Source organism: Chenopodium album, chromosome 17 (genome assembly GCF_948465745.1).
Source record: "Chenopodium album chromosome 17, dcCheAlbu1.1, whole genome shotgun sequence".
In the NCBI taxonomy this organism is placed as follows: Eukaryota; Viridiplantae; Streptophyta; class Magnoliopsida; order Caryophyllales; family Amaranthaceae; genus Chenopodium; species Chenopodium album.
In genome coordinates this window covers 29,918,197-29,944,334 of record NC_137850.1, presented here as the reverse complement: position 1 = coordinate 29,944,334, position 26,138 = coordinate 29,918,197, and the positions used below count along the sequence as shown (strand labels likewise).

The following is a 26,138-nucleotide window of genomic DNA, read 5'->3' as shown; positions in this document are numbered from 1 at the left end:
ATTAATTCTAAAAAGATGATTTCCCCCATAAACGTTCTTCTTTGCAATCAATTTTCAACGGGATTAAAATCTAAGAATTTTCCTATAAATTACACTCTTTCAATTGTTCTTCACATATCAATTTCTTTAATCATTTATTTCTATTTGTTTTTATTATTTTTTCACCATTATTATAGAGATTGGCTTCAATGTTCGAAGACGAAATCAGCAACGGTATGAGTATGCTATTAAGTCATTGGTAAGTTCTTACATTTATTTTTTTTTTTCCAAAAGTTAAAAGTTATTGATTTATTTTAATTTATGAATCATTCAATTTTACATGAGAAGTTCTGAAATATTTATTTTATAAGATGTTGTACGAATTATCATTATAATTTATAAATTTATAATTTTCGTACGAATCATATTTTTCCAGTTAGTTCTCAATTTCTCATTTTTTGAATTATGATATTTAATTATTGACTATGAATTGTCAAATTGTCGAGTGATAAATTTTTAATTATGATTTATTAATTATTAGTATCTCAATTTGTCCAATTGTTGATTGATAAATTTTTAATTTTGGATTATTGGATTAATGATTTATCAGTATCACTGTATGTCGAATTGTCAAATGATAAATGAAATGTTTAGTGTATTATTCAATTGTACTGAATTTTTAATTTGTGCTATCAAAATTTATGTAATTGTAGGTGTTTGACGGCTTTTGGACTTTCTGGCTTTACTACTAGCATCTTGCGAGATTTGGTGATATCATTCTTTAACTTATATTGTATTATTTATTTTTAATAATGTTTCTGAGTCAATATGCATCCGGTCATGGTAAAAGGGAAAGAAGAAAACGAGCACAACATTTGATTAAATCTCAAAAAGGAACATTAGATAATTTTTTTTGTAGTAGTCGAGTTGAAGAGTCTTCGAATAATGATGATAATTTTAATGATGTTCCTAATGATGTGCCAAATGTTGATGTTCCTAATGATATGCCAAATGTTGATGTTTCTAATGATAATGACCAAGATAATGTTGATATGGGTATTAATGATCACTTTATCCCTCCTTTTGATATCTATGATCCTAGACATTGGGGTTTACTTGATGCTAAAACTAGAGATATTTTGATTGAAAAAGGACCTATAAGAGAATTAAATCTCAGATTTCCTATCGATAGTTTTTCTAGGCATTTTTCATATTCTTATTTTATAAGAAAGTTGAGTAATGGAGAGACTTCGGATAGAAAATGGTTGGTTTATTCTAAACATGTTGATAAAGTGTATTGTTTTTGTTGTAAGTTGTTCACTTCTCAAAATAACAAAACTCTTTTAGCAAATGATGGAGTGAATGATTGGAAACATTTGAGTGAAAAACTTAAATGACATGAGAATAGTGTTGAACATTTGACTAATATGAGTACTTGGAATGAAACAATTTGATGAGAATAATGATAATGATGAAGAAATACAATCACCCGAGGAATCTTTTAGAATTAATTATTTTTTGGTGGTCGTTGATATGGCAATAAACTCTTTGAAAAATAGATTTGAACAATTAGAGGTTTTTGAAAATATATTTGGATTTTTGTTTGATTCAAACAAATTAAAGTCATTAGACAATGATGAATTAATAAATTCTTGCATCAATTTTAGGATTATTTTTTCTCATAATAATTTGTCCGATGTTGATGCAGATGATCATTTTTCAGAATTAAAAGTATTGCAAATGACTTTACCAAATATGTTGATGTCGGCACATGAGATTCTAGAGTTTGTCAAAGATGCCGATTGCTTACCAAATGCATCAATTGCTTATCGGATACTATTGACTATGCCGGTAACGGTTGCATCCGCTGAAAGAAGGTTTTCGAAGTTGAAATTATTGAAAACCTACTTGAGATCATCAATGTCTCAAGAAAGGTTGAATGGTTTAGCTACTTTATATATTGAGAGAACTATGTTAGAGCATATTGATGTAGAAACTATTATTAATGACTTTGCATCTAGAAATGCTAGAAGGAAATGTTTTGAATAAGCGTTATTGTACTAATGAAATTTCTTAGCTTTAAATAAAGTATTGCGTTTTTTTTTTTTTTTTTTTTTTTTTGCATACCGAATTTTTTCTCTTAGTAAATTCAATCATTAGCTAACTAGGGCCCCATTTTTTTTATTCGACCCTAAGCCTCCAAAATATCAGAAACGTGCCTGAAAGAAGGCGGAGGTTTCATTAAACAAAAAAAGTGATCGTGGGGTTTTTTTTAACAAAGATTCTTTTAAAATATTTTTCTTGCAAAATGAGACATTTAAAAGTTTTTTGTTTTGACAAATTTGCCTTAAAAGTATTACAACTCTTTTTGAACGAGTGAATGTTATATCTTTCCTCTATGTGATAGAGTATTAGATAATGCTCGAACCGTGCTTGGTTTTTAAAATTAATACGGAAAAATAAATGAAATATTAAAGTCTCTGTATAAACATAAGTCAATAGTCACTAGTAGAAAAAATCAATTGGGAAGCCCCAAAGTGGAAGCGGTTCTTGAATTCCGCTTCCAAAAACCCGCCAAAAAAAAAAGAGAAACATACAAATGGGAAGCGGTTTATGAGTGAAACGCTTCCAAATATTCTAATTGGAAGCGGTTTGAATAGTGAACCGCTTCCCTTTTAAAAAAAAACCCTAAAACTTAGTAGTATAGCCGCCCCTTATATTCTCTCTCCCTTCATTTGCTTATTCTCTTTCTCTCTCCTCTCTTCCCTCTTCTCTCGTCACTTTCTCTCTCCTCTTCATCTCTATCGTTCTCCTGGTTTCCTCTTCTTCGATTTGCTTCATCTCCTTCTTCCTCTTCTTTTCCTTTCTTCGATCTCCTTCTCTTCCCTCTTCTTTTCCTCTTCTTCCATCTCCTTCTCTCTTCGTTATCCTTCTCTCTTCTAACCACCACAAACGCCGACCACCACCACAAACGCCGACCGAGCAAGCACCACCGACTCACCTAGCAAGCACCACCATGTATTTCTAGGTTTTTAGGTCAAATTCGACCATGAAAACCCTATATCTAGAGTTTTTCATGGTCGAATTTGACCTTTAAAACCATAATTTCAAGCCAAAGTCGGGGTTTTGGTGGATTTTAAGGTATGTTCCTTTTTTTTTGAGGTTTTTTATTTTATTTTACGGTGATGTGTGGTTGTTTTGGTTTGTTTCAGGTGGCGGCGGATCTGGTTTGGGTGGAGGTCGTGGTGGGTAAAATGGGTTTTTTTTTTTTTTTTTTTTAAAGGTTGGTTAAAGGTGCTTGGTGGTGGTGGTGATACGGTATAAGGGGGCGGTGATACGGTTTTGGTGGGTGAATGTTGGTGTTTGGTGGATGAATTGCGCGTGGCTGGTGGCGGTGGGTGGCGGTTGGTGGCTGCGGTTTGGATCTTTTTTTATTATTATTATTATTTTATTTTTTTTTCCAAGAAAATGCTGTATTTTTTTTTATACATATGTTAATTGTTTGTATTTTAATTTAAGTATTTTTTCATATTACAATTTCTTTTTTTTTTATGAAAATGTAATACTACATCATTTGATTAATAAAAATAATGTGTATGCATATTTAATGGTTTGTATTTTAATTTAAGTGTAAAAAAAAAATTTGTAAAAAAAAATTATTTTTTTAGGCATAATGGGAAGCGGTTTGGCGTCAAAACCGTTTCCCATTACCTCTAAAATGGAAGCGGTTTGAACCGCTTCCCATTTAAATGTGCAATGGGAAGCCCCCTAAGCCGGAGCGGTTCAAAACCGCTTCCCATTAGGGGGTTTGAACCGCTTCCCTTTTAGTGTTTTCTACTAGTGAGTTAACCCACAAATAAATAAATAATAAAGTTTGTTAATTAATTAAAACGTACATTACAATAAAAAATTAGAATATTTAACAACAACAAATCAACCTTTGCCTCATTCTCCCAAAACAGACCAACCTTTAAATTTTCCCAAAATAAACACAAGTTTGCATGTTTTTCTCCCAAAATGAACCCAAAATGACCAATAACCTATACAACCGGTAATTTTTTTTTTAATTTTTCTTTAATTATTTTTTTTAATTAAAAACCTTTAATTATCTTTTTCAAGTTAACAAAATAATTTTACAAAATTACAATTATAAAAAAAAAACCACTCTCTCTTCACCCCACTGCCAGCCACCCCCTCCTCCACCTCTCCTCCCTTTTCGGCCACCACTCCCCCCCCCTTCACCTTCTATTTTCGACCATCCCCTCCCTTTCCACTGCATTTTTGATCACACCCCGCTCCCCATAAAACCCCCAAACCGACAATCCCTAAACCAAAAAAAAAAAAAATGAGAAATTCATGTTGGAAGAAAGAAGAATTGGAAGATTGAGAAATTAAGGGTTTCGGTTTCGGATCTTTGTGGTAGTGAGAGGATGATTACGGCAGGTTTCGGGGAAAGAAGTGGGTTTTTGGATCTTGGTGGTATGGTGGTTGATACGGTGTTTTCGGTGGGTTTGTTTGGTGGTTTCGGTGGCGGGATGGTATGGTGGTTTCGGTGTTTTTGGTGGGTTGGTATAGTGTATGTTTTGGTCGATATGGTGGTTTCATTGGTTGGTATGGTGATTTTGGTGGTTGGTATGTTGGTTTGGTGGTTGTTCGTTGTTGGTGGTGTACATAGGTGGTGGTGTAGTGGGTGGATGTGATGGTGGTGAAGGTTAAAGTGTGGGTGTAGTAGTTCCGGCGGCGTTGAAGGTCTTCGGCGCTGGGGGAATTGGTTGGGCGCCGGCCGTTGGTAGGGGTGGAGGTGGCTGGTGGTGATGTGAGCTGTAGTGGTGGGAAAGGGTTGTTTTGTTTTTTTTTTTTAAAGGAAAATTTGTTAAAAACCATTTTATAAAAACCAAATTTTGTTGAAAACCATCATATAAATTTTTTTTTTGTCAAAACACACCTGTTTTAAAAATTTTTTTGTCAAGGCACACCTGTTTTAAAACTTTTTTTGTTTAGTCCCACCATTTCTTCGGGTTCTGACTAATTACTTACATTTCCGGCGTTGACTAACATGTGCACCTCATGTGACCCCTTAACTCTACGTTTCTTTTATTTTTCCCCCCTTTCCCTCCATTCTTTCCCTTTTCGTCAATATTCTTCATCATACTTTGGTTTTTATAGGCTTTGATATAATTGCACGGAAATGTAAGTGACGAAGAGGGAATGAATGAAGGGAAAGGGGGGGGGGGGCGAAATAATAGAAAAGTGGGGTTAAGTAGTCACGTGAGGTGCACATGCTAATCAACGCCGCAAATGTCAATTGATAGTCGAAATCTGAAAAGTGGTGGGATTCAACAAAAAGAATTTTAAAACAGGTGTGCTTTGACAAAAAAAAAATTTATAAGATGGTTTTCAACAAAATTTGATTTTTATAAAATGGTTTTCAACAAATTTTCCTTTTTTAAATTTCTTTTTTGGTAAAAAATATCAAAATTAAAAAATAAAAAAAAAAATCTTAACCAATGATTTAATGACAAGTAGATTTTTACCTAATATTACCGGTAAGGTGACCTGTTGAGTTTGTTTTGGGAGAAAAAATGCAAACTTGTGTTTATTTTCGGAAATTTAAAAGTTGGTCTATTTTGGGAGAATGGGGCAAAGGTTGGTTTGTTGTTGTTAAATTTTCCTAAATAATTAGATAATAATTCTTGTCGAATAATAAAAATATAAGAAAATAAAATAAAAAAAATAAAAAAAAACAACAACAACAATAACAACAACACCAATAATAATTTTTTTTTTGAGGAATAATCATAATAATAATAATAACCCTCCAAAAAAATTTTCGCTTTAATATATGATAATAGATAGATTCTACTCAAATAGAATTCGTGTATGTACCGTATGTGTATTGTCCTTTTTTGGTTTCTAGTTCCTTTCTCTTAGATTACAATTTTTTTGATTTCTAAATTTTGTTAAACAGTTTTTAGGCAAAGTTAATTTTAAAATGAGCAATTGAGAAGACAATAACAAAAGGATCAAATCTCATGTACTATCTTCATATCATATTATTTATAACGATTAAACATTTTTCCTTTTTACTTATGTCAAATCGTTGCAAATAATATGAACATTTTTTCCCGTTTTGTGGTCTTGCGCTTCTATTTTTTTTTTTTCATGACGTTTGGTCGTATGTCAGCCCATTAATATAGTGTTTTAAAATTGAATATAACACAAACCCATAAGAGAAAATTTCTAAAAAAAACCAATGGGCAATGGTGCATATTGCACTCAACCAACGTGCTATTAGAAGACTTGTTTTGGGGATCTGAGAATGTAGACTAGGGAACTTGCTTTAATTTTCAACCAATTCTATTTCTTGAAAACCGTCTTATTGAGTTTAATATAGTTTGTACTCTACTTAGAAGCACGTGTTACGCGATCGAAAGGAAAACAATGGTATTATTTGCATCTTCGGCAGTTGATGAACAAGACTATGAAGTCACTATAAAATTATAAGTTATTACACGACTCTCTTACATCGTCAGAGACTAGAATGTGAACGAAACAACCACTAGACACTACGTGAATCTAGCACATTCGGCTTAATGTTTCTTTACATTCATGAATAATTGGATCGCCCAACTTGGCCCTTGTATTACATTGGCCTGTTTATAGTGAGACTTTAAACTCATTTCAATATGTAGTTTTATAACATTTTTTTTTTATTTTTTTATTTTTATTTTTTATTTTTTTTATGTAGTGTGATCTTAATATTAATAATACATAATTAAATATATTGATGGTCAAATGTAAGTTTTGAAAATTATGTAAAATGAATATACTAGAGATGATCACGGGCCGTGCCAGTCTTTGGCAAAAAATAAGTACCCCATTTCAGGCCAATGGTCCGGGTCAGAAAATCGTGCCCAAATCAACTAATTTGGGTCAAAAATAGCGGGAAAAAATTATAACTAAAATGTAAATTTGTGTTGCCCAAGACCTGTATATATATATAAAAAAAAAAGAAATTCTAGTTGGCCTTCACCTGTTTCAAATGGGCCCAAAAAATCTGCCTAAATCGAAATTTTTTGGGATCGGGTGAACTTTGATCAGGTCTAGAATAGACATTATAACGAGGCGGTGAGGGTGGGAGTACTTGTATATGCCTCAAGCTACTAAGCTGTTGATTTGTAATTTGGGATACCAAGTTTAGTAAATTTTTTTTGAAAATTGATGATTACATATAAGTTTTAATAAATTTCCGAGATGTGCAAGTTAGGCATATTAATTGTACATAATATGAATCAAATTAGAAAGCGTCAACTTATAAACATGTGAACCAGTTACAAAAATGAAACAAGTCAAATTATTTGCTGCATGTTTACTAGAAACAATTAATTTTTGATAGGATTTCCACGAAATGCTCCAATTAATAAAATTTTAGCCTTAATTCTTACTCTACAAATTGGACCTACCCCTATGTTTCAAAAAAAAAAAAAATAAATAAAAAAAAAATAAAAATAAAAATAAAAATAAAAATTGGACCTACCCCTAAACTTTTCAACACTTACCAAAGCAATTTGAGAAGTGGAGTGAATCTACGGAATTCTTCACATGAAACTAAAATTACACGTTAAAACACTGAAATAATTAGAGTTGTGAATTGAAACTAAGACCACGATGACAACAAGTAGGAAATAATCTAGCATTGATTCCGCTTAGAGATTTGAGCTAATTAAAGTACACTGACTAGAAAACTTAGTACGTCGTATATTATACCAATATACCACATCTTCATTTATTAGGCCTAAGTTGACCTTCATCATAATTTATAATATAGCATATCAAATCAAATCTAAAGCATAAATGTGATTAACCAAGCAAAATACAATTTGGTTTATTTTCTAAGTCATGGAACAAAAACCTTCCATTGTTGACAAATGGAAATCTTTCTCACTTGGAGCCTTACTCGGCTTCCTCGTCTTCATCATCTACCTCGACAAAGTCCATCAAGACATAAGTTTCTTAGCGGCGAAACAAGCCATGGTAGATTTGGTTCCTTTTAAATTACTAAATCCATCTACTAGTGTTATCAAGCCTAATATGTCATCGGATGTTTTTCTCAATGACATTGATAAATCGACGAAAAAAGTTGGAAAAAAGTGCAACATGTTTGATGGGAGATGGGTTTATAAGCCAAAGGAGAGTCGTTCTAGCTATGATTCAATCAAGTGTCCATTCGTCGAGGAGAAGATGAGCTGCCAAGAGAATGGGAGGCCTGAGTCGGAGTATGAGAAATGGATATGGGAAGCTCGAGATTGTGATATACCAACGTAAGTGCATAGGTAGTTTTACTTTTTATATTTCTTTTGTACAAAAGTTTTTATGGAGTTTTGACTTAATTAAACCATACAAACATTTTGAATTACACCGCATTGTATTATATGAGCTCAATATCATTTTAAATTGTTCCAATTACGGTCTCTAGCTTTGATCATCAATGAATTTAGTCAAGTACAAAAAAAAAAAAAAAAAAAATAAAATAAATAAAAATAAAATGTAGACATTATCTTGGTAACAAATATTACAATGATCTTAACATTCTAAATCAATTTCAAATTTGGGGATAAAAAATAATGACTTGCCACAACTCACAAATTACATAACTTCATACATCGCAATTGAAAACGAAAAAATAGAAAGCTGATGCATGCATGTGGATAATTATTTTTTACAACATGTGAATTGATTAACCGTTTTTTTCCCATATTCCTATTTTGTATACTAATAACTAATAAAATTATGTGAAAAAATAACATTGATAAACAAAATCAAGTCCAATTCTAATGGTTAACCTTTTTGGTTTGCTCTATTGTAATAATTGTAACATAATAATTTACAATTAATTATTATTAGGTACCTTAGTTTTGATGATCAAAGAGAGATATCAATTAATTAAACACCCATTAGTCATTACCATGTGTAAGTGGATCGGATACACATTGGAAATTAAATTATTGCTACAAAATTACGTTTACTGCTTACTTTTTTAGATCTCATAGATGTATTAATCCGAAATTATGCTATATTTACTGCACACACTTGAATACCAAATCTTGTGAATAAAATATTGCACATTTTGATTAATTATGATCAATTAGACTTAAATTATGTTCATTTCATCCTTTAGGTTTGATGGTACAGACATGCTAGAAAGGCTGAGAAACAAGAGGATGATCCTAGCTGGCGATTCGCTAAACCGAAACATGTGGGAGTCTCTTGCTTGTCTTCTCTTCACATCCATTCCTTCGAATGCAGCTCAGGTCAAAGAAATAAAAGGCTACCAAAAATTATGGAAAGCCAAGGTATAATAATTATTAGTGTACAAAAACAAGGCCAAATAAGAAACTTCAATTAACAAAATAATGTGGTTATCTAATTTTAATAATATGGTTTTAATTGCAGGATTATAACTTCACTTTTGAATTTTATTGGAGTCCATTTCTTGTTGAATTGAACAATAAGCATGAAAGTGGCAAAAAGGTTCTAGTGCTGGATAAGCTTTCTGCTGACTCGGAAAAATGGAAAGGGGCGGATATTATGGTGTTTAACTCCGGTCACTGGTGGGATTTACGTGGAAAAATGAGAGCGTAAGTTTTTAATTACTTTTCTCTAATTTATTTATTAAAAACATTTCATGCATTATTCTTAAGGAGTATAGTTTAGAGGAAGCGAGTTAACATTACAGTAACAATTTTTTTTTTTTTTTTTTGAACAAATATAGTAACATTATTTTAAGTATACATAAAAATGGTTAACTGATATTTGTGATAAACTTTGACCTTTTGACTGTTTCCTTGGTAATTTTTTTAATCTAATATAGTTAATATTTAAATAATATAATTGCAATATGTGATATATAGTGTAAAAAGTCAACATATTGTGACTATATTAAGAAGTGAAGTGAATCTTATATAATACTCCGTATTAGTTAGTTGATGACCATAAGTTATTTGTCTATTAAAGAGTGAAGCCTTACTTTTTTGGTTGTATTTCTTTTGATAAAATTGGTATTTGGCGGATAATAAGTAATATAAAATAGACGAGATTTATACCTATTTATTGGATTTCAAATTTCCAACCTCATAATTAACTATATGATGCACCTAAATTTTTTATAATTGATTCATAATAAACAGAAATCTGTGTTATTGTGTACTCCATATTACAAATCCTAAGAGTAACAGAAGCATGTAGTAATATTATGACAATGTTTGTCTTTACATAATTTAATTTTTCAGGTGGGAGATGTTCGAATTTGAGGGTAAAGTAACAGAGGATATGCCTATAGATGTTGCGTACGAACATGGCTTGAAAACATGGGCAACATGGATAGAGAAAAACGTCGATCCCAAGAAAACAAAAGTAGTGTTTAGGAGCAATTCGCCTTGGCACCAATATGATCAATGGTGCTACAATAAAACTCAACCTATGATGGATGAACCATATAAACAACTCTTTACAAAATCGTTGGTTAATGTCGTCGAAAGACTAATTAGAGGAATGAAAAAGCCACAAGTGAACTACTTGAATATTACCAAGCTTTCAGAATACAGAATTGATGCACATCCGTCTGTGTACAGGTACAAGGACTGGAATACACTTGCCCAAAAATATGGAAATAATCTTAATAATTATGTTGATTGTAGTCATTGGTGTCTTCCCGGTGTTCCGGATACTTGGAATAGGTTGTTGTATGCTTCTCTTTTCTTTGATATTTTAGCAGATTCACCTACTTAAGGAGTTCTTCATAAGGGATTATTACATCCCAATTCATGTCACCTACCATTATTATATTGTATGTAGTATTTGTAAACAACGCCTAATCTATCATTATGTGAACTATGGAGGATTGGAGGACTTGTGTGGCTGTGTGAACGGAGGACCCAACAAATATTCATCCTTTTTGGAGCTCAATTTTACCTTTTTTTTTTTTTTTTTTTTTTTTTTTTTTTTTTTTAATTTTTTATTATCAGTTTAACATATTTTTAAGGCCAATAAACTATAGAAGTGCAATGATTAAACAGGCGCAAAACATAATCTTAACACAAAATTAAAGCGGTTTGCTTCATTGATAAATCTAGGTGAATAACGCGAGCACCATAGCACGCCAATAAATGCCCCCTTTCGAGCATTCATTGGAGACTAAGTTTGACACACTTACTTAACAATACTCTCTCTACTCGATCTCTACCCTCTACTTTAATATTTTTGCTTCCAATACATATTGGTTATCTCATTTTTTTTTAGCATTGGACGATGTTTTCCTAAGCTTGGTTTACCCCGAAGGCCACAAGGGCAGTTAAAAATAATATTTTAGGATCACATAGCCTGAAACTTTCAAAGCATTAATCTCAAATTCTATACCTAAAACAACTTCAATCTCGTATAATGGATGACTTTTCAATGGCCACATAAAAAATGTAGCCACTGTAGCTGTTTTTATCTCAATCATTAAAATGTTAAAGATTAATCTTGTCTATTCTTATATTTGACTTTGAAATAAAATTATAATTATAAATTTCAAAAACTATTTGCCAAAAAAAAAAAAAACTGCTTTGTCGCTGCCATACATTGATGCAGTTTCAACTTCTAAGTATCCTACCTTCAACCTACAACCTAAATCTCCATTAAATATGTATGGAGAAAAAAATTAACATAGATACTTAGATAGGATCAAGTATGTAAACGTCTTCCAATCTTCCCTCATCATCCCTCCAAATTAACAATTATTTATCAATCTAATATTTTTATATCCTTCACGCAAACCATAATTTAATCAACAAAATTGGTTTTCAATTATATTGAAATCTTAAGAAAAATAGAATATTAAGAACTATCAAGAATTGAAGGACATCAAAGAAAATCAAACAGATTAATAGGAGGAAGAAAGCATTAAGGAGGAAGAAAATTTAAAACTAATATTTATTGTGATTTTATTTATTTTTTTAATTTTATCTAGTCAACTAAACAAATGGCTTAGATTTAATCTTAAATATTAACGGTGCACATTCAAAAATTACAGTGGCTACAAAATTATCGTGGCCATTCTAAAACTATCCCTCCTATAATATAATAATAGTTTGGAACCCGTGCTATGCACGGTTTTAGAGTACAATAATACTTTCATTATTCGTTTATTTAAAAACGTGTAAAACGAAATCATTGTCGGTAAGAAAAACATAAAAAATTTATAATAAACATTATATTATGATATTTTATAGTACATGTGAAAAGGAAGGAATACGGAGTAATAAGATTTTTAGTATTCGTAGTATTAAAGCTTAATCTTATTCTCAATTAAGTACTCCCTCCGTTCTTTTATTACATGCCTGTATTCCTTTTTGGGGTGATCAAAATTAAATGCCTGTTTCTATTTATAGGTTGTACTTTTTTACAATATTATTCTCTTTTTGATGATTTGTCACCCTTTTTCTTTTTTGTACTTTAACATCAATTCCCAATACTTTCTCTCTTTTAATTCCCAACCATTTTTTCTTTCTCTCTATCTCTCTCTAACCCCACATGCATATTTATACTCCCAATTATTAGTTTTAAGGAATCTTTAACTTTCTTAATTGCTGTGCAAAATGAGAAATAGGCATGTAATAAAGGGACGGGGGGAATAACATTTTTTATATACTTTACTACAACACTTTTATATTTTTATTTAAATTATTATGGTTGTGCATCATCCCTTCCCTAAATATAAGGTAAAGCGTAACAAACTTATTTCAATAACCGAAAAAAAAAGTAACAAACTTTTAAGCGGGAAAATTTTTTATGAACTAATGCCAAGTGTACCTTAGAGATAATTATGGAGATTACTTTAGTATAGAGTATAGATTTTTCAGCAATATGTGAAAAAAGCTAAAAGCTAGGTCTTCAATCCCCAATGAAAAAATTCCAATTTTTATTTAGAATGGAACGAAAACATAAAATACTCTTTGATACATGCATGTATGCATTATGGACCAGGCCAGTCCAAACACTAGGCCATTATGGATCAAGCTAGTCGGATTCGGTCCTGTAATTTAGGTTAGGTTTTTGGTCTTGACGTAGGTGCATGGGATACAATCTATTTTAAACGTCTTTTAAAAGTGTACATTCAGTTTTGGTTCAAGTTTGGTTCCGTTTCATGTTGTATTATGCACACTTGTAGACACGTGGGCTACAATTGCAAATTGCAATGTAATTTGAACCTTCTTCTAAATTTGTAAGTAGATCTTATATTTTGGGTTTGATGAATTAGGTGATTGGCGATAACCTGATTGAAAGTGAACTGAAACAATTGACCTGTTTGCTACATATGGTATTTGCAAAAGCATTTGCTAAATTACGGAGTATTAATTTAACGAATAATAAGTACTAGTAATAACTATTTTTTATTTAAATTTCCAATATATGCCTCAAAAATTGATAAATTGACTTAACTCTTACTTCAAGTTTTGGACTATTTTTACATCAATACAATTACCAAAGCTATTTGTGATTTGGAGTTGAAACTACGGTATTCTTCACTCGATTACACATGCATATTATACGTACATTGTATTACATTATAACATGCACGATGCCAACAAGTAGGGAGTTTTCACGTATAGATTGCACTTAGAGATTTGAGCTATTTATGGTACTGACTTGGAAACATTACTACTTCATATTTTACTATTTACTATTTATTCACATCGTCTTTTAATACTTAAATAAGTCTATAAAGTTGACCATGTATTTGTTATAAAATATTCTTAAAATATCCATAATATATACTCGCAGTAAATAAAATCCAATCAAAGTGTAAGTGTTACCTTGTTTATTTTCTGTTATGGAGCAAAAACCCTCCATTGTTGAGAAATGGAAACCCTTCTTCCTAGGACTCTTACTCGGATTCCTCGTCTTCGTCTTCTATCTTGATAAAGTACATCAAGATATAAATTTTCTAGCTGCTAAAAAAGCTATGGTAGATTTAGTACCTTTTCAATTACTAAATAATCCATCTACTAGTGTTATTATAAAGCCTTTGAAACCATCTACTTCCATTGTTAATCCATCTACTAATGTTACTATAAAGCCTTTAAAAGCTTCTACTTCCATTGTTGACAACATTGACAAATCGACGAAAAAAGAAAGAAGGAAGTGCAATATGTTTGATGGGAAATGGGCCTATAAGGCGGAGGAAGGTTCTCGCTACGATTCATTCAAGTGTCCATTTATTAACGAGAAGTTTAGCTGCCAAGCTAACGGGAGGCTTGATTCTAAGTATGAGAAGTGGAGATGGGAAGCTCGAGATTGTGATATACCAGTGTAAGTATGTAGTTTTCATTCAAGTGTTTTAAATATGCATGACATAATTCGTAATTAGCTAGCAAATTGTATTAATGCACCTGTAGAGCACAATTGTAGAACTAACAATTGTAGATCCTATATATGTAGAACACAATTGTAGAACTAACAATCTACAATGGCACATTAGGTAATTAGGTAAATGGTGGTAATGGAAACTAATTAGTAAAATGAACTCTTGTGTCATTACCGTACTAAATATCTAAGCAAGATCACTCATAGGATATTTTCATTGATTTCTTGACATAAGTTTAATTTTGTTATCGTCCATTGCCACTCTAAGGGATGCTATTGCAATAATTTCAAACATTTTGATGAGTTCAAGAGGTTAAATATTACTCCCTCTGTCCTATTCTTTTGCCCCTTTTGACTTTACACGGTCATTGAGACACGCCTTGAAACGCTATTTGTTCATTTCTATAAACGTAAAAATTTTAAAATTAGATATTAATAAAATATACAATTAGGGGGCGTTTGGTTCAAACAATGGTATGGATTTGGAATGAGGAATGAAACCTGGGTGGTATGGGGTTGGAATTTGATACTTGATTTCATGTGTTTGGTTTTTATCTAGGAATGACAATTTTCCTTTTAATTTTAAACTAAAGGTATGTGTATGAGCCATATTCACCTCCTTCCTTGGGTTTCAAAAACCCATACCTTGGGGGTTTGAGATATTGGTTTGAAAAATGAAATTTCTAGAAACAAACACAAGGTATGGGTTTTGGTCATTACAAACCCATACCTTATACCTAATATGCTTGAACCAAACATCCCCTTAAATGAATCCAACAAGATCCCACATAAATATATCATTTCTTATAGATTATTGTGAATTTATGATAAAAGTTGACCCAAATGTTGGTTATGAATAAAAAAAAAAATAGGGTCAGAGGGAGTACAAGTTAGCACTGCAAGTGGTATTTTCTTTGCATGTTAGTAGATTATAAAAACAATCATGGGGTTCTAACCAAAAACATTATATAATGGTTCACGGTTTTTTTACCATATATCATTGAGTTTTTTGTTTATTCAACATGTACCCTTGAAAATTTTAAAATTCACCATATACCCCCGAGTTGTTACAAAAATTCACCACATAGCTCTAATAAGAACAAGATGAATGGAATTTGGTTAATTATGCATCGAAACCACCTTAAATCTCTCTCCCCCATCCCCGAAACCACTCCTTTCCTTTCTCCAACCCCTGAAACCACTCCAAATCTCCATAACTATATCCCTATGATTAGGTGTGTACATAAACAAGACCGGACTTGAAAACCGACCGGAACCGGACCAGACCTGGACCTATACATTCAGGTACCGTCCCGGTCCTTGAAATTCAGGGATTTCAGTTTCGGTCTAGATGCGGTCTAAACTCGGGGGTTTCAGGTCCGGACCTGAAAATCGGTAGAGATGTTTTTTTTTTGTAAAATATAAATATTATCCTAAAATTTCAACCCTAATTCATAATCTCAATCTCCGCCTCTCTCTCCCATGGTCTTATTACTCTCATTTTGACCTTCTTTATCCTCACCAAGTCATTGGAGACTAACTGACCACCACGAAGACTCCGACGAATTGCAGGTCCGCAGCAAGCCAGCAACCTCGCGCGACACTAGAGACCGTGACCACCACATCGCGCGACTCAAGAAACTGCAGCCACCAGATTGCGCGACTCCATTGTCTGCCGCCACCAGATCGTGCGACTCCAACGACCTCAACCACCCAATCGCACATCGTTCGCCCTCTTACTCGCTTCACAATCTACCCCAAACTTCCTATGTGACCACCTACTTTGAAGGTGGTAGATCTAGTGGTTGCGGTTCTTCTGTACATTGTAGTGCGACTAGTGACCTTCCTATGTGACATGATGCAGGTTGTTTAGTATTTTTGGTGCTTGGGAATTGGGACTTTAGTCACTTTATACAATTTATGTAGTTTTTGTTATTGCTAATTTCAGATTTTATGTTATTATTAAATTATGCAACAGGTAACAGGTCCAACAGGTTATTTATTAAAAAAAAAAAATAATCACAAAATAGGTTTGTTCAAGTCCAAACCTGATTGTTCAGGTCTAACCCAGAGTCAAACCTATTGAATCAGGTCCGATCTCCGGTCCTCAAAATTCGCTGATTCAAGTACCGGGCCCAACACGTCCAGTCCAGGTCCGATCCGATTTTGGACCGGTGTACAGCCCTACCTATGATTAATTTTGATGATGACAGAAAAAATTTGGGATGGTTTGGGGGTGAAAAAAAGGATTGTGGGTGGTTTCGGAGATAGCGTAATGTATTTAGGGTGATTTTAGGTCATAATTAATCTTAATGACCACGAAAATGACAATCAATAGTCATTAGGGTATATGATGTATTTTTGTAAAAACTCGGGGGTATATGATGTATTTTTGTGAAAACTCGGGGGTATATGATGAATTTACAAAAGTTTAGCGGTATATAATGAATAAATGAAAAAATTCAGGGTGTATAGTGAAAGAAAATTGAATGGTTAATTATAGCCCCAAAATTGGTTTTATTATTCACTAGTGGAAAAAAGGCCATCCGTAACGGGCAAAAAGGGCCCATCCGTAACGGGCAGCGTCCGTTACGTATGTGGACGTTACGGATGGCCATTGTTATTCGTAACGGGCACTGTCCGTTACGAATAAGCACTTATTCGTAACGGGCATTTCAGTTGCCCGTTACGAATAACCCATTATTTGTAACGGGCATTTCAAACACCCGTTACAAATAACCCCGTTATTCGTAACGGGCACGTGTTTTGCCCGTTACGAATACTGTGAGATCCAATTAAAAAAAATAACGGGCACATGAAATGCCCGTTATAAATAAGTACTATGAGATCCAAATCCAAATTCTGTTTTCATGGCACAAATATATATTATCAATCATGTCATACACAACAAATTTATTTTACAATTAAAAACTGCTTACAAACTCATAATATTGTAAAAGGTTAATGATTAAAAAAAATGTAAATAATATTATAGCTTAACAGCTTCCTAGTGCAACAGTAACAGCAGAGCAGCAGCAACAGCAACAACAACCATAAGTAGTAGCAGCAGCAGCAGCATAGGAAAGTCCCCAATCTTTAATTTTTTCCTTCTCACCTAATCCAATCAATGAAAAAAAAAATCAAAAATAGATAACACCAAATCAATAACACAAAAAAGGATGAACTTTGCCCATTGAGAGACAAAGAAAGTTACTTGTTTTGCTTGAATATACCCAGATTTCTTTAAGGAAGAATAGAGATTAAAGATAAAGAAAGAATGAGAGTGTGAGATAGAGAGAGCTTCTAAGACAACCCAAGTATTCAACGCAACTACAACAAACACATATGCATCAATTGAACCAATCAACCATTCATGGCCAGTTGAGTACTTCAACTCTTATATTACTAAAGAGGAATAATATAAGAGTTGAATTACTCAACGTATCACTATTTTGTCAAACGTTAACACTTAAAACGATTAAATTTCTAGCAGAGCATAGGTAAAAGAGAGAATAATTGGAAGTAAAGTAGACCGTATTTCAAGTCCTTAAAACATGACTGATGAGTTATTACTTTGGTTGTGCTGTAAAAAATACAGAGGTATCAAAGTGAACAGGATTTCTACTTCCTTGCAAGTACTAGTAGCTAAAGGATCTGAAAAGATTTAGACAGGTATAAATTTTATTCAATACCTGACTCGTAGAAGTTATATAAGCCCTTGATACTAAGTGAGTTATCCGAGTATTGTTGCGATCCACCCTTAAAGCCTCCAGATGAAATGCTGATCAACAAGAACAGTCATCAATGTAAGAGTTGAAGTCTATGATAAGAAAAAGTAGAAAACAAAATGCTGAAAGTAGTTGTGTCAAAATATAGGAGAGTGTTGCAAGTGGGTAAGATAGGAAGAAAAAAAAATGCCAAAATAGGAATAAGGTACAAGTGACCAAACAATTAGGAACAGATGTATTTTAAACTGTTTTGAATTCCAGAAAAAAAATCACACATTTCCTGGAGTATAACAGATTACAGTTATACTTCCAAACCTACTGCAAGTACTATTCAAATTGGGGAGGAAATTATTATGAAGAGTATATAAGTGAAGTTTTGGTGAACCCTTAATCATGAGGGGGTGGGAAAATAATTAATTCCGATGGAGAGGTAAAAAGTTCAAAGCAGCAGTAGTATTTCCTTGTAATTCAAGACCACACAGATAACAATGACACTAAGTTATCCAAACCATTCTGAAGTTGACATCAAATAGGAGGTTTCAACCAAAAACAGATTTAGCAAGGATGCAGACCTAACATGTGATGATTTGGCATTTAAACTTGAGATCTCACCTCTGCAGAAAGTAAAAAGGTTAGACCCAGATTGAGTCTCTCCTCAAGAAAACCAGTAACACAACCGTTTGAGTCTATCTTCCCTTTAACACGTGCCTGCAGCAGAAATATATCATAATAAGTAGTAAGTTACACCTTCCAGCTCAGAATTAACACGGATTAACAGGATAAATTACATTCCTTGTAATTATTATCATAATCTCCAATGTCTTTAACAAGCATCAAACCTAGGACAGTGAGGTGAGAGGGTTCGAACATACAAAAGCATTTTACAGCGTGATCAAAGAGTTTTGCCACTGTAATTTACAAGTCAGTTAGTTGAGTGATTTTGGCTATTATACACTAATGGTACTAAATAGCTTATTTGGAATCATTTCTATAAAATCATTCTAAAACACACTAAATAAAGAGGCAATGCAAACACATTTTATTTTAGCTTACATCCATAAAATTTAGTTATAGCAAAGTTGTACACTTGTCTTCAACTTTCTCACTCGGAATTTTTTTGTTTAAAGAAGCTTTCCATTAATTTTGTCATTAATCTATACAAGTGTTTACACACATCAGACTTTTAGTCAAAGATAAAATGAGTCAAAATCCTCTATAACATACACAGTCAGCTTGATTGCTCGACTGCTGCTTGAATTCTTGATGCTTATTATTATCTGTGTGTCATTTGTTTTTTACCTTCTACTTTTGTACTAAAGTCTGCCAGTATCTCCTAAGACACATCTCTAACCTTTTCTCCTTAGCCTTAACCTGATGGCAATCTTCTATATAGATTTATACTAATATTTATCAACAAAAAATCCTTCAATACTTCATTTAATAAGGGCATTAGGGGAGATAATAAGAATCATGAATACGTATTATTTCCGATATCTATAAACGAGAATAAACACAACCCCCACCTCCAAAAAATCCCAAATATCGAATTTCAAACCCAAATTCAAAAACACAGAAATCCCATCAACTAATCTCAAGAAAATCATATCAAATAACACAACCAAAAGACAATTAAAGTGATTTGAAAAAAAAACCCAACAAGTTAAATTCCTCAAATTTTTTTAAAAAAAAGCATAAATCTACAAAAATTACATAAAAAACCCAGAAAAAAAAATAGAAAATAGAAATTGGTTATGGGAATGAATTAAGAGTATTTAACATGATAATAAATGACATCCTTATATCCATGGAAATACAGTATCATCCGTGTTTTCATACATAATGCCCAAAACTACACAATGTCACCTTAAATGCCAAAAATGAATCAAATACAAATTGCATGTAGAAAAAAAGTAAGCAAATTAGAATTCACAAAACAAATTCAAGAATTTAATGAATAAAATGCTCAGAAATTAATCCAAGAAGAGGAAAACACAATTGTAGGACTTCTTATCTCATGATCTAATATGGTTGAAATTCTCTGCAAAGATATCACCAAGAATTCTGTCACCGCCGGTTACACCTCCGCCCAAAAACGACGCCGCTTGGGAGCTCTTGTATGAAGCCGCCGGTCAAGTTGCTCGTCTCAAGATGAAAGCAATCGTTGCTCCTCGAAATGAGAGGGCCTGACTGTAAATTGAGAGAAAGAGGTGAATGACGGGGAGGGGAGGAGAGGAGAGGAGAGGACAGAGAGAGAGAGAGAGAGAGAGAGAGAGTGAGGGACTGATGAGAGAGAAAGAGGTGAAACCCTAAAAAGCCAATTATTGGGCTCCTCTCATCAGATGGGACAAGTTTGGGCATTTACGTGTAACATAGTATTCGTAACGGGCAAAATAGTGTCCATTACGAATGCTTATTTATTCGTAACGGGCAATAATTTGTCCGTTACGAATATTTATTTATTCGTAACGGGCATTAAGTTGTCCGTTACAAATACATACGTATTCGTAACGGACACTATTTTGCCCGTTACGAATAAATAAGTATTCGTAACGGACACTGTTTTGCCCGTTACGAATATCTTAATTGTAACGGGCAAAGCTTTGCCCGTTACAAATAGCTTGTTACGAATGAGATTTTGTCCACTAGTGATTTAACAACTACAGACAACCCCCTCACATTAGATCCCTTTGAACGTGTTTTGTGGATGCACAATGAGCCTCCTTAGACCTATCAAACTAACCAATATACCCGATTTTCCAACTTGAAACCCAAATTCATCACCCGAAATCGATCAACAAGTTGAACCAATTTGAACTGACTCGAGATAAACCTTTCAACCCGAAAATAAATGTTTCTAATAATGAGTACTCCCTGAATTTTACTTAAGCATCCTGGCCTAATTTCACAACATTCACCTGCACCACTATGCCGATCGTTCGTGTATCATAATATTAAACATAGTCAAATGGGTGCCTTTTTTTTCTTTTTTTTTTTTAAAGACACTCAAATGGGTACTTAATCAAATCTTCTCAACGTATATTTTGGAATATCAACTTTTCACTTTTTATAATCTATACAACATATTTATAATTAATGATATTTTTGTTCAAAGTTTCGCATTGACAAATGTATTGGTCACACATAGGTACTTAAAAAATCACCAAAGAGGGTATCTTAATAAGCAACTTGGCAATATAACTAAAAATGACCCAATCCTTTCCGATAGACCAAACTTTAACCTGAACCCAACAAAAATCATGTGATCCAAAATTACCCTATTACTAATCGATTTGAATGACCCAATAATTGCTAGGCCACTTTGAGGCTTCCTCTACTATCCACTAAATATTCTACTTTGAAAGGATCATTCCATACATGAAATTTGAACTCGTGATCATTTTTTCACCGTGACTCTTATATCAAATTGAAGCATCAATTAAAATGAAGCTGATGGTCAGATCCAAGATTAGTTTTACGGGGCTTGCCCGGTTAATCTTCATGATTGACATAATTTTTGAAGTCGTAACCGCAATTGGGTTACTAGACATTAACCATTGAAAAGCTTCCTACTCTTTCTTGCTCCATTAATGATTTATAAACCTCCATTCCACCATTGAAGCTATCTTCCCCATCTCCACCACCATTGAAGCTTTCCCGACACCACCATTGAAGATTTCCCGATCTCCACCCACCTTCCTTGATCTTAAACGAAAACCCTATGAATAAAGGTTGAAATTAAAGGCATGCTCAACCCCCAAGGGTAGGGATGACCATGTCCTCCGTTCAAGCTCCCTCCATTGAACTTGTTTTTCATAGATGGGTCGTTAATGGTAGAAGTGAAATCGTCGACGGCAGAGAGAAGATGGAATATATATATGATGGTTGTGGTTGTGGTAGTGGTGGAGTGCTTTCACGTTTGACATCGCCGATCAAGTGAGCTCTGGTCTTGGAAGTTGCCTCCATTGTTAAGAGATAGAGAAGAATGAGGAGAGAGAAAGTTGGATGGAAATAGTTGTTGTTAACGGCGTGAATTGTGTAACTATGAGTTGGAGTAGTGATATGGCAAGAATGTCAACTGTCAATGACAAATTTACCATACCGTCCCTGATTAAATGATGGAAAACTCATTTACACCCTTATGATTGACAATTTTTGTTGATCAAGAGTATTTCCTCTAGTTTTACCTACCTCTATCATACAATAATTCCGTTGTGCTTGTTCTCTATTATGTTCTTTGATAATTTCATTGTTCCATAATTAGGTAGATCAGATTGCACCACACCAAATTGGATACAACATAGCCTCGATTGTACACAACATGCATGGTATATATCTCACCTTAACAGTTTCTTATGTCCACTTTATTCTTAGGTTTAATGGAACCAAGATGCTAGAAAGGCTGAGGAACAAGAGGATGATACTCGTAGGGGATTCGCTAAATCGAAACATGTGGGAGTCTCTTGCTTGCCTTCTCTTCACTTCCGATCCTTCATACATAGCCAAAGCCGACGAACACCGACGCTACACAAACACCTGGAAAGCTAAGGTACGAATCAAAACCAAATGAAATGAAATGGCTAATTCTATAGTGATTTCATTCAAAATTAAAGATACATATTGTTAATTTTTTTTTTTTTTTTTTTATTTTTTTTTTTATTTTTTTTTTTATAATAGTATAAGATGATTGTTTTTGCAGGAATATAAATTCACTCTAGAATTTTATTGGAGTGCATTTTTGGTTGACATTAACAAAAACCATGAAAGTGGTAAAAAGGTACTAGTCCTTGACAAGCTTTCAGAGAATTTTGAGAAGTGCAAAGGAGCAGATATTATGGTATTCAACTCAGGCCACTGGTGGGAACCAAAAGGAAAATCAAGAGCGTAAGTTTAATTTGCTATACATACATTTGTCAACTTAACAATAATTTAATTTACAACCTTAATCTTAATATTTATCTTAATAATTAATAATAAGTAAATGATTATACCTAGACATTGGGGCACAACTTTTGGAGAAGTAGCTAAAAGTGGAAAATGATTAGCGCATTTTGTTCATGCATGCATTTCTAAATTAATACCAATGTATGTAATGTATGTAGTATATGTGCAGTGTGAGATAGAAGAAATAAGAACAAAACTTGTATTCAATCCGTTGAAATACGAACAATATAACATATATAGTGCAAAATAAACTAAGCTAAAAGTAAGGAATACCGGTAAGACCTACTATTAATGACTCCTAACACGATCACTTAGGATGGAGAGCGTATTCCTATAGATTAAGTGAACTAACCACAAACAATTTGAAGCAAATAATCTAATAACTTTTCTTGCATGCGGTCTAGCTAAATAAATTTTTACGTATAATGAAATTGTTTTGGGAAGGTATCCTTGAAATATAGGTTGTTTAAAATTACATATACTAAGGCCTTTTTTGGTTGATGGGATTTGGCTGTAAAAGAAAAGAAAGGAAAAGGTTTTAATATGTTCCCATGTTTGATTTGATAAATGACATGAGAATCTAAAGGAAAGGAAGAGAAGTGAAAGTAAAGAATCTTTACAAATTTTCAGCTTTCCTTTCCTCCCAAAATTGGAGGAATTCGACTGGAAAGAGAAAATAAAAGCATATTTCCTTTCTCTTCCCCCTCATTACCTTTCCTTAATCAAACATTGGAAATAAAATCTCCTTCTTTTCCCTTCTCTTCCTTTCTTTTCCCCTCCTTTCCTTTCTCTTCTGTTCCTTTACTAACAATGAACCAAACAAAGCCTTAACTCCATTATATTTTGGAGATCACCCCCCTCTGGCTCTCTATGATGCAATTAATATAAAATCGATAGAATATTTAAATTAATAGAGTACCTAAATTAATCTTGGCCTTTAGTTATCATATTAGTTTGAACTTGTTTGACACCTTTAATTGCATTAATAATAATCTTTGGGCCAAATTGAATGGGTTCATGTGAGGGGAGTGAGTGTGAAAATGCACTTAATCTGATGGTTGAAGGCCAAGATTATAAAATCATTTACATACTCTATTAAACTCGATGAAGTATAAAATTGTGTTTAGCATAGATCTTTGAATGGACTTACATTAATGTTAAATTCACAATTTATCTTGCAATATTATTCATATATATGTATTTACAGGTGGGAGGTGTTCGAGTACAAGGGAAAATTGAAAAAGAAAATGCCAATTGAATTAGCATATGAACGAGGCTTGAAAACATGGGCAACATGGATCAAGAAAAACGTTAATCCAAACAAAACAACTGTGTTCTTCAATGGCTATTCACCCGTGCACCGACTTAGAAAACCTAATCAATGGTGCTTTAATAAAACACAGCCTATTAGGGATGATTCCTTTGTGCCAGGCTTCCCGAAATCCATGGTAGACGCCGTTGAGGGCGTTATAAAAGGGATGAGTAAACCTCAAGTGAACTACTTGAACACTACCAAACTTTCGGAACATCGAATTGACGCTCATCCATCTTTGTACATTACTAAAGATGAGAAAAATAGCAATAGTTATGCTGATTGTAGTCATTGGTGCCTTCCTGGTGTTCCAGATACTTGGAATAGGTTATTATATGCTTCTCTTTTATTTGATATTTTAGAAAATAGTCCGAGCAACTAAAAAACAATTTTATTTCAATGTTTTTTTTTTTTTTTTTTTTTTTTTTTTTTTTTTTTTTTTTTTAATTTTTATTAGGTAATTATATATGAATATCACAATATTAACAATTCATGTCATCGTCAGATCACTAATGGTTTTGAACTTGCTAGAGTTAGTGATTTTTTTTTCTCTCATATATGAGTGTTGACCTAATTACATCTTAATTAATATGGATTAATAATATGTGAAGAGATTTCATATGCATAAGCAGAGGAAGCCCCAGTTTCTCACTGTGAGAAACATATTCGTTTCTCATGGGGGCATTTGTGAATAAATCAACAACTTTTTCAACTTTATTCAACTGTGGAGCCCACAATATTGAAAAAGTTGTTGATTTATTCACAAAAATACCCCCATGAGAAACAAATTTCGTTTCTCACCGTGAGAAACAGGGAATTTCCCGCATAAGCATATCCATATTCTTATTATGCGGTCTTAAAAATATGAATAATTGTGTACTATTGATATAAAAAGTACGTGAAATGGGTAATATGTATGGTGACATGTACTGATAATTGATCTTCATTATTATTTACTTATAACCTGAATTTCATTTATATATACGGAGAATTAAAATTTAATTACAAAACTGATTTGATTGAAGATTATTCCCTCCATTTTTTAAAAGTGCACAATATATATAGGTTTGATTGGTATGTAGATTTTTTATTTTTTATTTTATTATTTTTGTTTTTTGAAAGGGAGCACAAGGCTTAATCATTCATTAATCAGAGTATCCATGAGTACATAAGGAGATGCATCATTAGGCACACAATTCTCCCAAATTTGCTCAACATTATAAGGAATATACTTTGCAAGATTGTGGGCTACTTCATTGCCTGTGCGTCGAACATGGGACCATTGAATGTAGGTGTAGGAAGAGCTAAGTCTCATAGCGTCAGAGACGGTTGCGTCCAGATAAGTGAGGTGGGTAGCCCCTTTGGACAAGCGGTTGGTAACAACTTGATTGTCAGTCTCAAAAATAACCTTATCAAGCCAAATTTGCGACCCAACTTGATGGCCATTATCACAACCTTGGCTTCTGCTATATCAGCTTGCCACTAAGCTTGTACCCTTCTACAAGCAGAAAAAATAACTTCTCCAAAACTATTACGAGCAACAACACCCAAACCCAATCCAACCTTCGTCAGATAAAGAAGCATCAGAGTTAATCTTAACTACACCAGTAGGGGGGGCACCCAAGAATTGGGGCTAGAATGCGTGGCTGCAGGAGGAGTAGGATATATGGCCTTGTTGTATTTTTCGTTTTCATTAACCCATCTTTGAACACGGGTGATCAGAACAAGAATTGGTGTCACCTTCTCCTGGAAAATTTTCACATTACGGTCGA

General features: G+C 33.1%; 2 protein-coding genes and 1 long non-coding RNA gene across 3 annotated transcripts; 2 read left to right on the top strand and 1 right to left on the bottom strand.

Annotated features, from left to right (window-relative positions):
• Window positions 1-7,863: 7,863 nt before the first annotated feature.
• LOC145588803 (protein trichome birefringence-like 40) lies at window positions 7,864-10,767 on the top strand. Its single transcript, XM_081645406.1, has 4 exons — window positions 7,864-8,300; window positions 9,158-9,332; window positions 9,433-9,617; window positions 10,269-10,767. The coding sequence occupies exons 1-4, from the start codon at window positions 7,879-7,881 to the stop codon at window positions 10,765-10,767; spliced, it is 1,281 nt and encodes a 426-aa protein (XP_081501532.1). The 5' UTR covers window positions 7,864-7,878.
• Window positions 10,768-13,852: 3,085 nt separating this feature from the next.
• Window positions 13,853-24,814, top strand: LOC145587763 (protein trichome birefringence-like 40). Its single transcript, XM_081644444.1, has 5 exons — window positions 13,853-14,035; window positions 14,132-14,331; window positions 22,485-22,659; window positions 22,810-22,994; window positions 24,262-24,814. Exons 1-5 carry the CDS (start codon window positions 13,853-13,855, stop codon window positions 24,746-24,748), a joined length of 1,230 nt encoding a protein of 409 aa, XP_081500570.1. The 3' UTR covers window positions 24,749-24,814.
• Window positions 17,544-18,823, bottom strand: LOC145587762 (uncharacterized). Its single transcript, XR_014101424.1, has 3 exons — window positions 18,726-18,823; window positions 18,078-18,166; window positions 17,544-17,626 (listed from the first exon to the last, which is right to left on the bottom strand). It is a non-coding gene; the product is annotated as an uncharacterized LOC145587762 (long non-coding RNA).
• Window positions 24,815-26,138: the final 1,324 nt, after the last annotated feature.

Bases quoted from the DNA above. Each gene is read 5' to 3' on its own strand.
- LOC145588803 (XM_081645406.1), top strand. From the start codon at position 7,879: ATGGAACAAAAACCTTCCATTGTTGACAAATGGAAATCTTTCTCACTT. The intron at 8,301-9,157 runs GTAAGTGCATAG...TTCATCCTTTAG, and splicing joins CGAGATTGTGATATACCAAC to GTTTGATGGTACAGACATGC. The intron at 9,618-10,268 runs GTAAGTTTTTAA...TTAATTTTTCAG, and splicing joins TTACGTGGAAAAATGAGAGC to GTGGGAGATGTTCGAATTTG.
- LOC145587763 (XM_081644444.1), top strand. From the start codon at position 13,853: ATGGAGCAAAAACCCTCCATTGTTGAGAAATGGAAACCCTTCTTCCTA. The intron at 14,036-14,131 runs ATTATAAAGCCT...ATTGTTGACAAC, and splicing joins ATAATCCATCTACTAGTGTT to ATTGACAAATCGACGAAAAA. The intron at 22,660-22,809 runs GTACGAATCAAA...TTGTTTTTGCAG, and splicing joins CAAACACCTGGAAAGCTAAG to GAATATAAATTCACTCTAGA.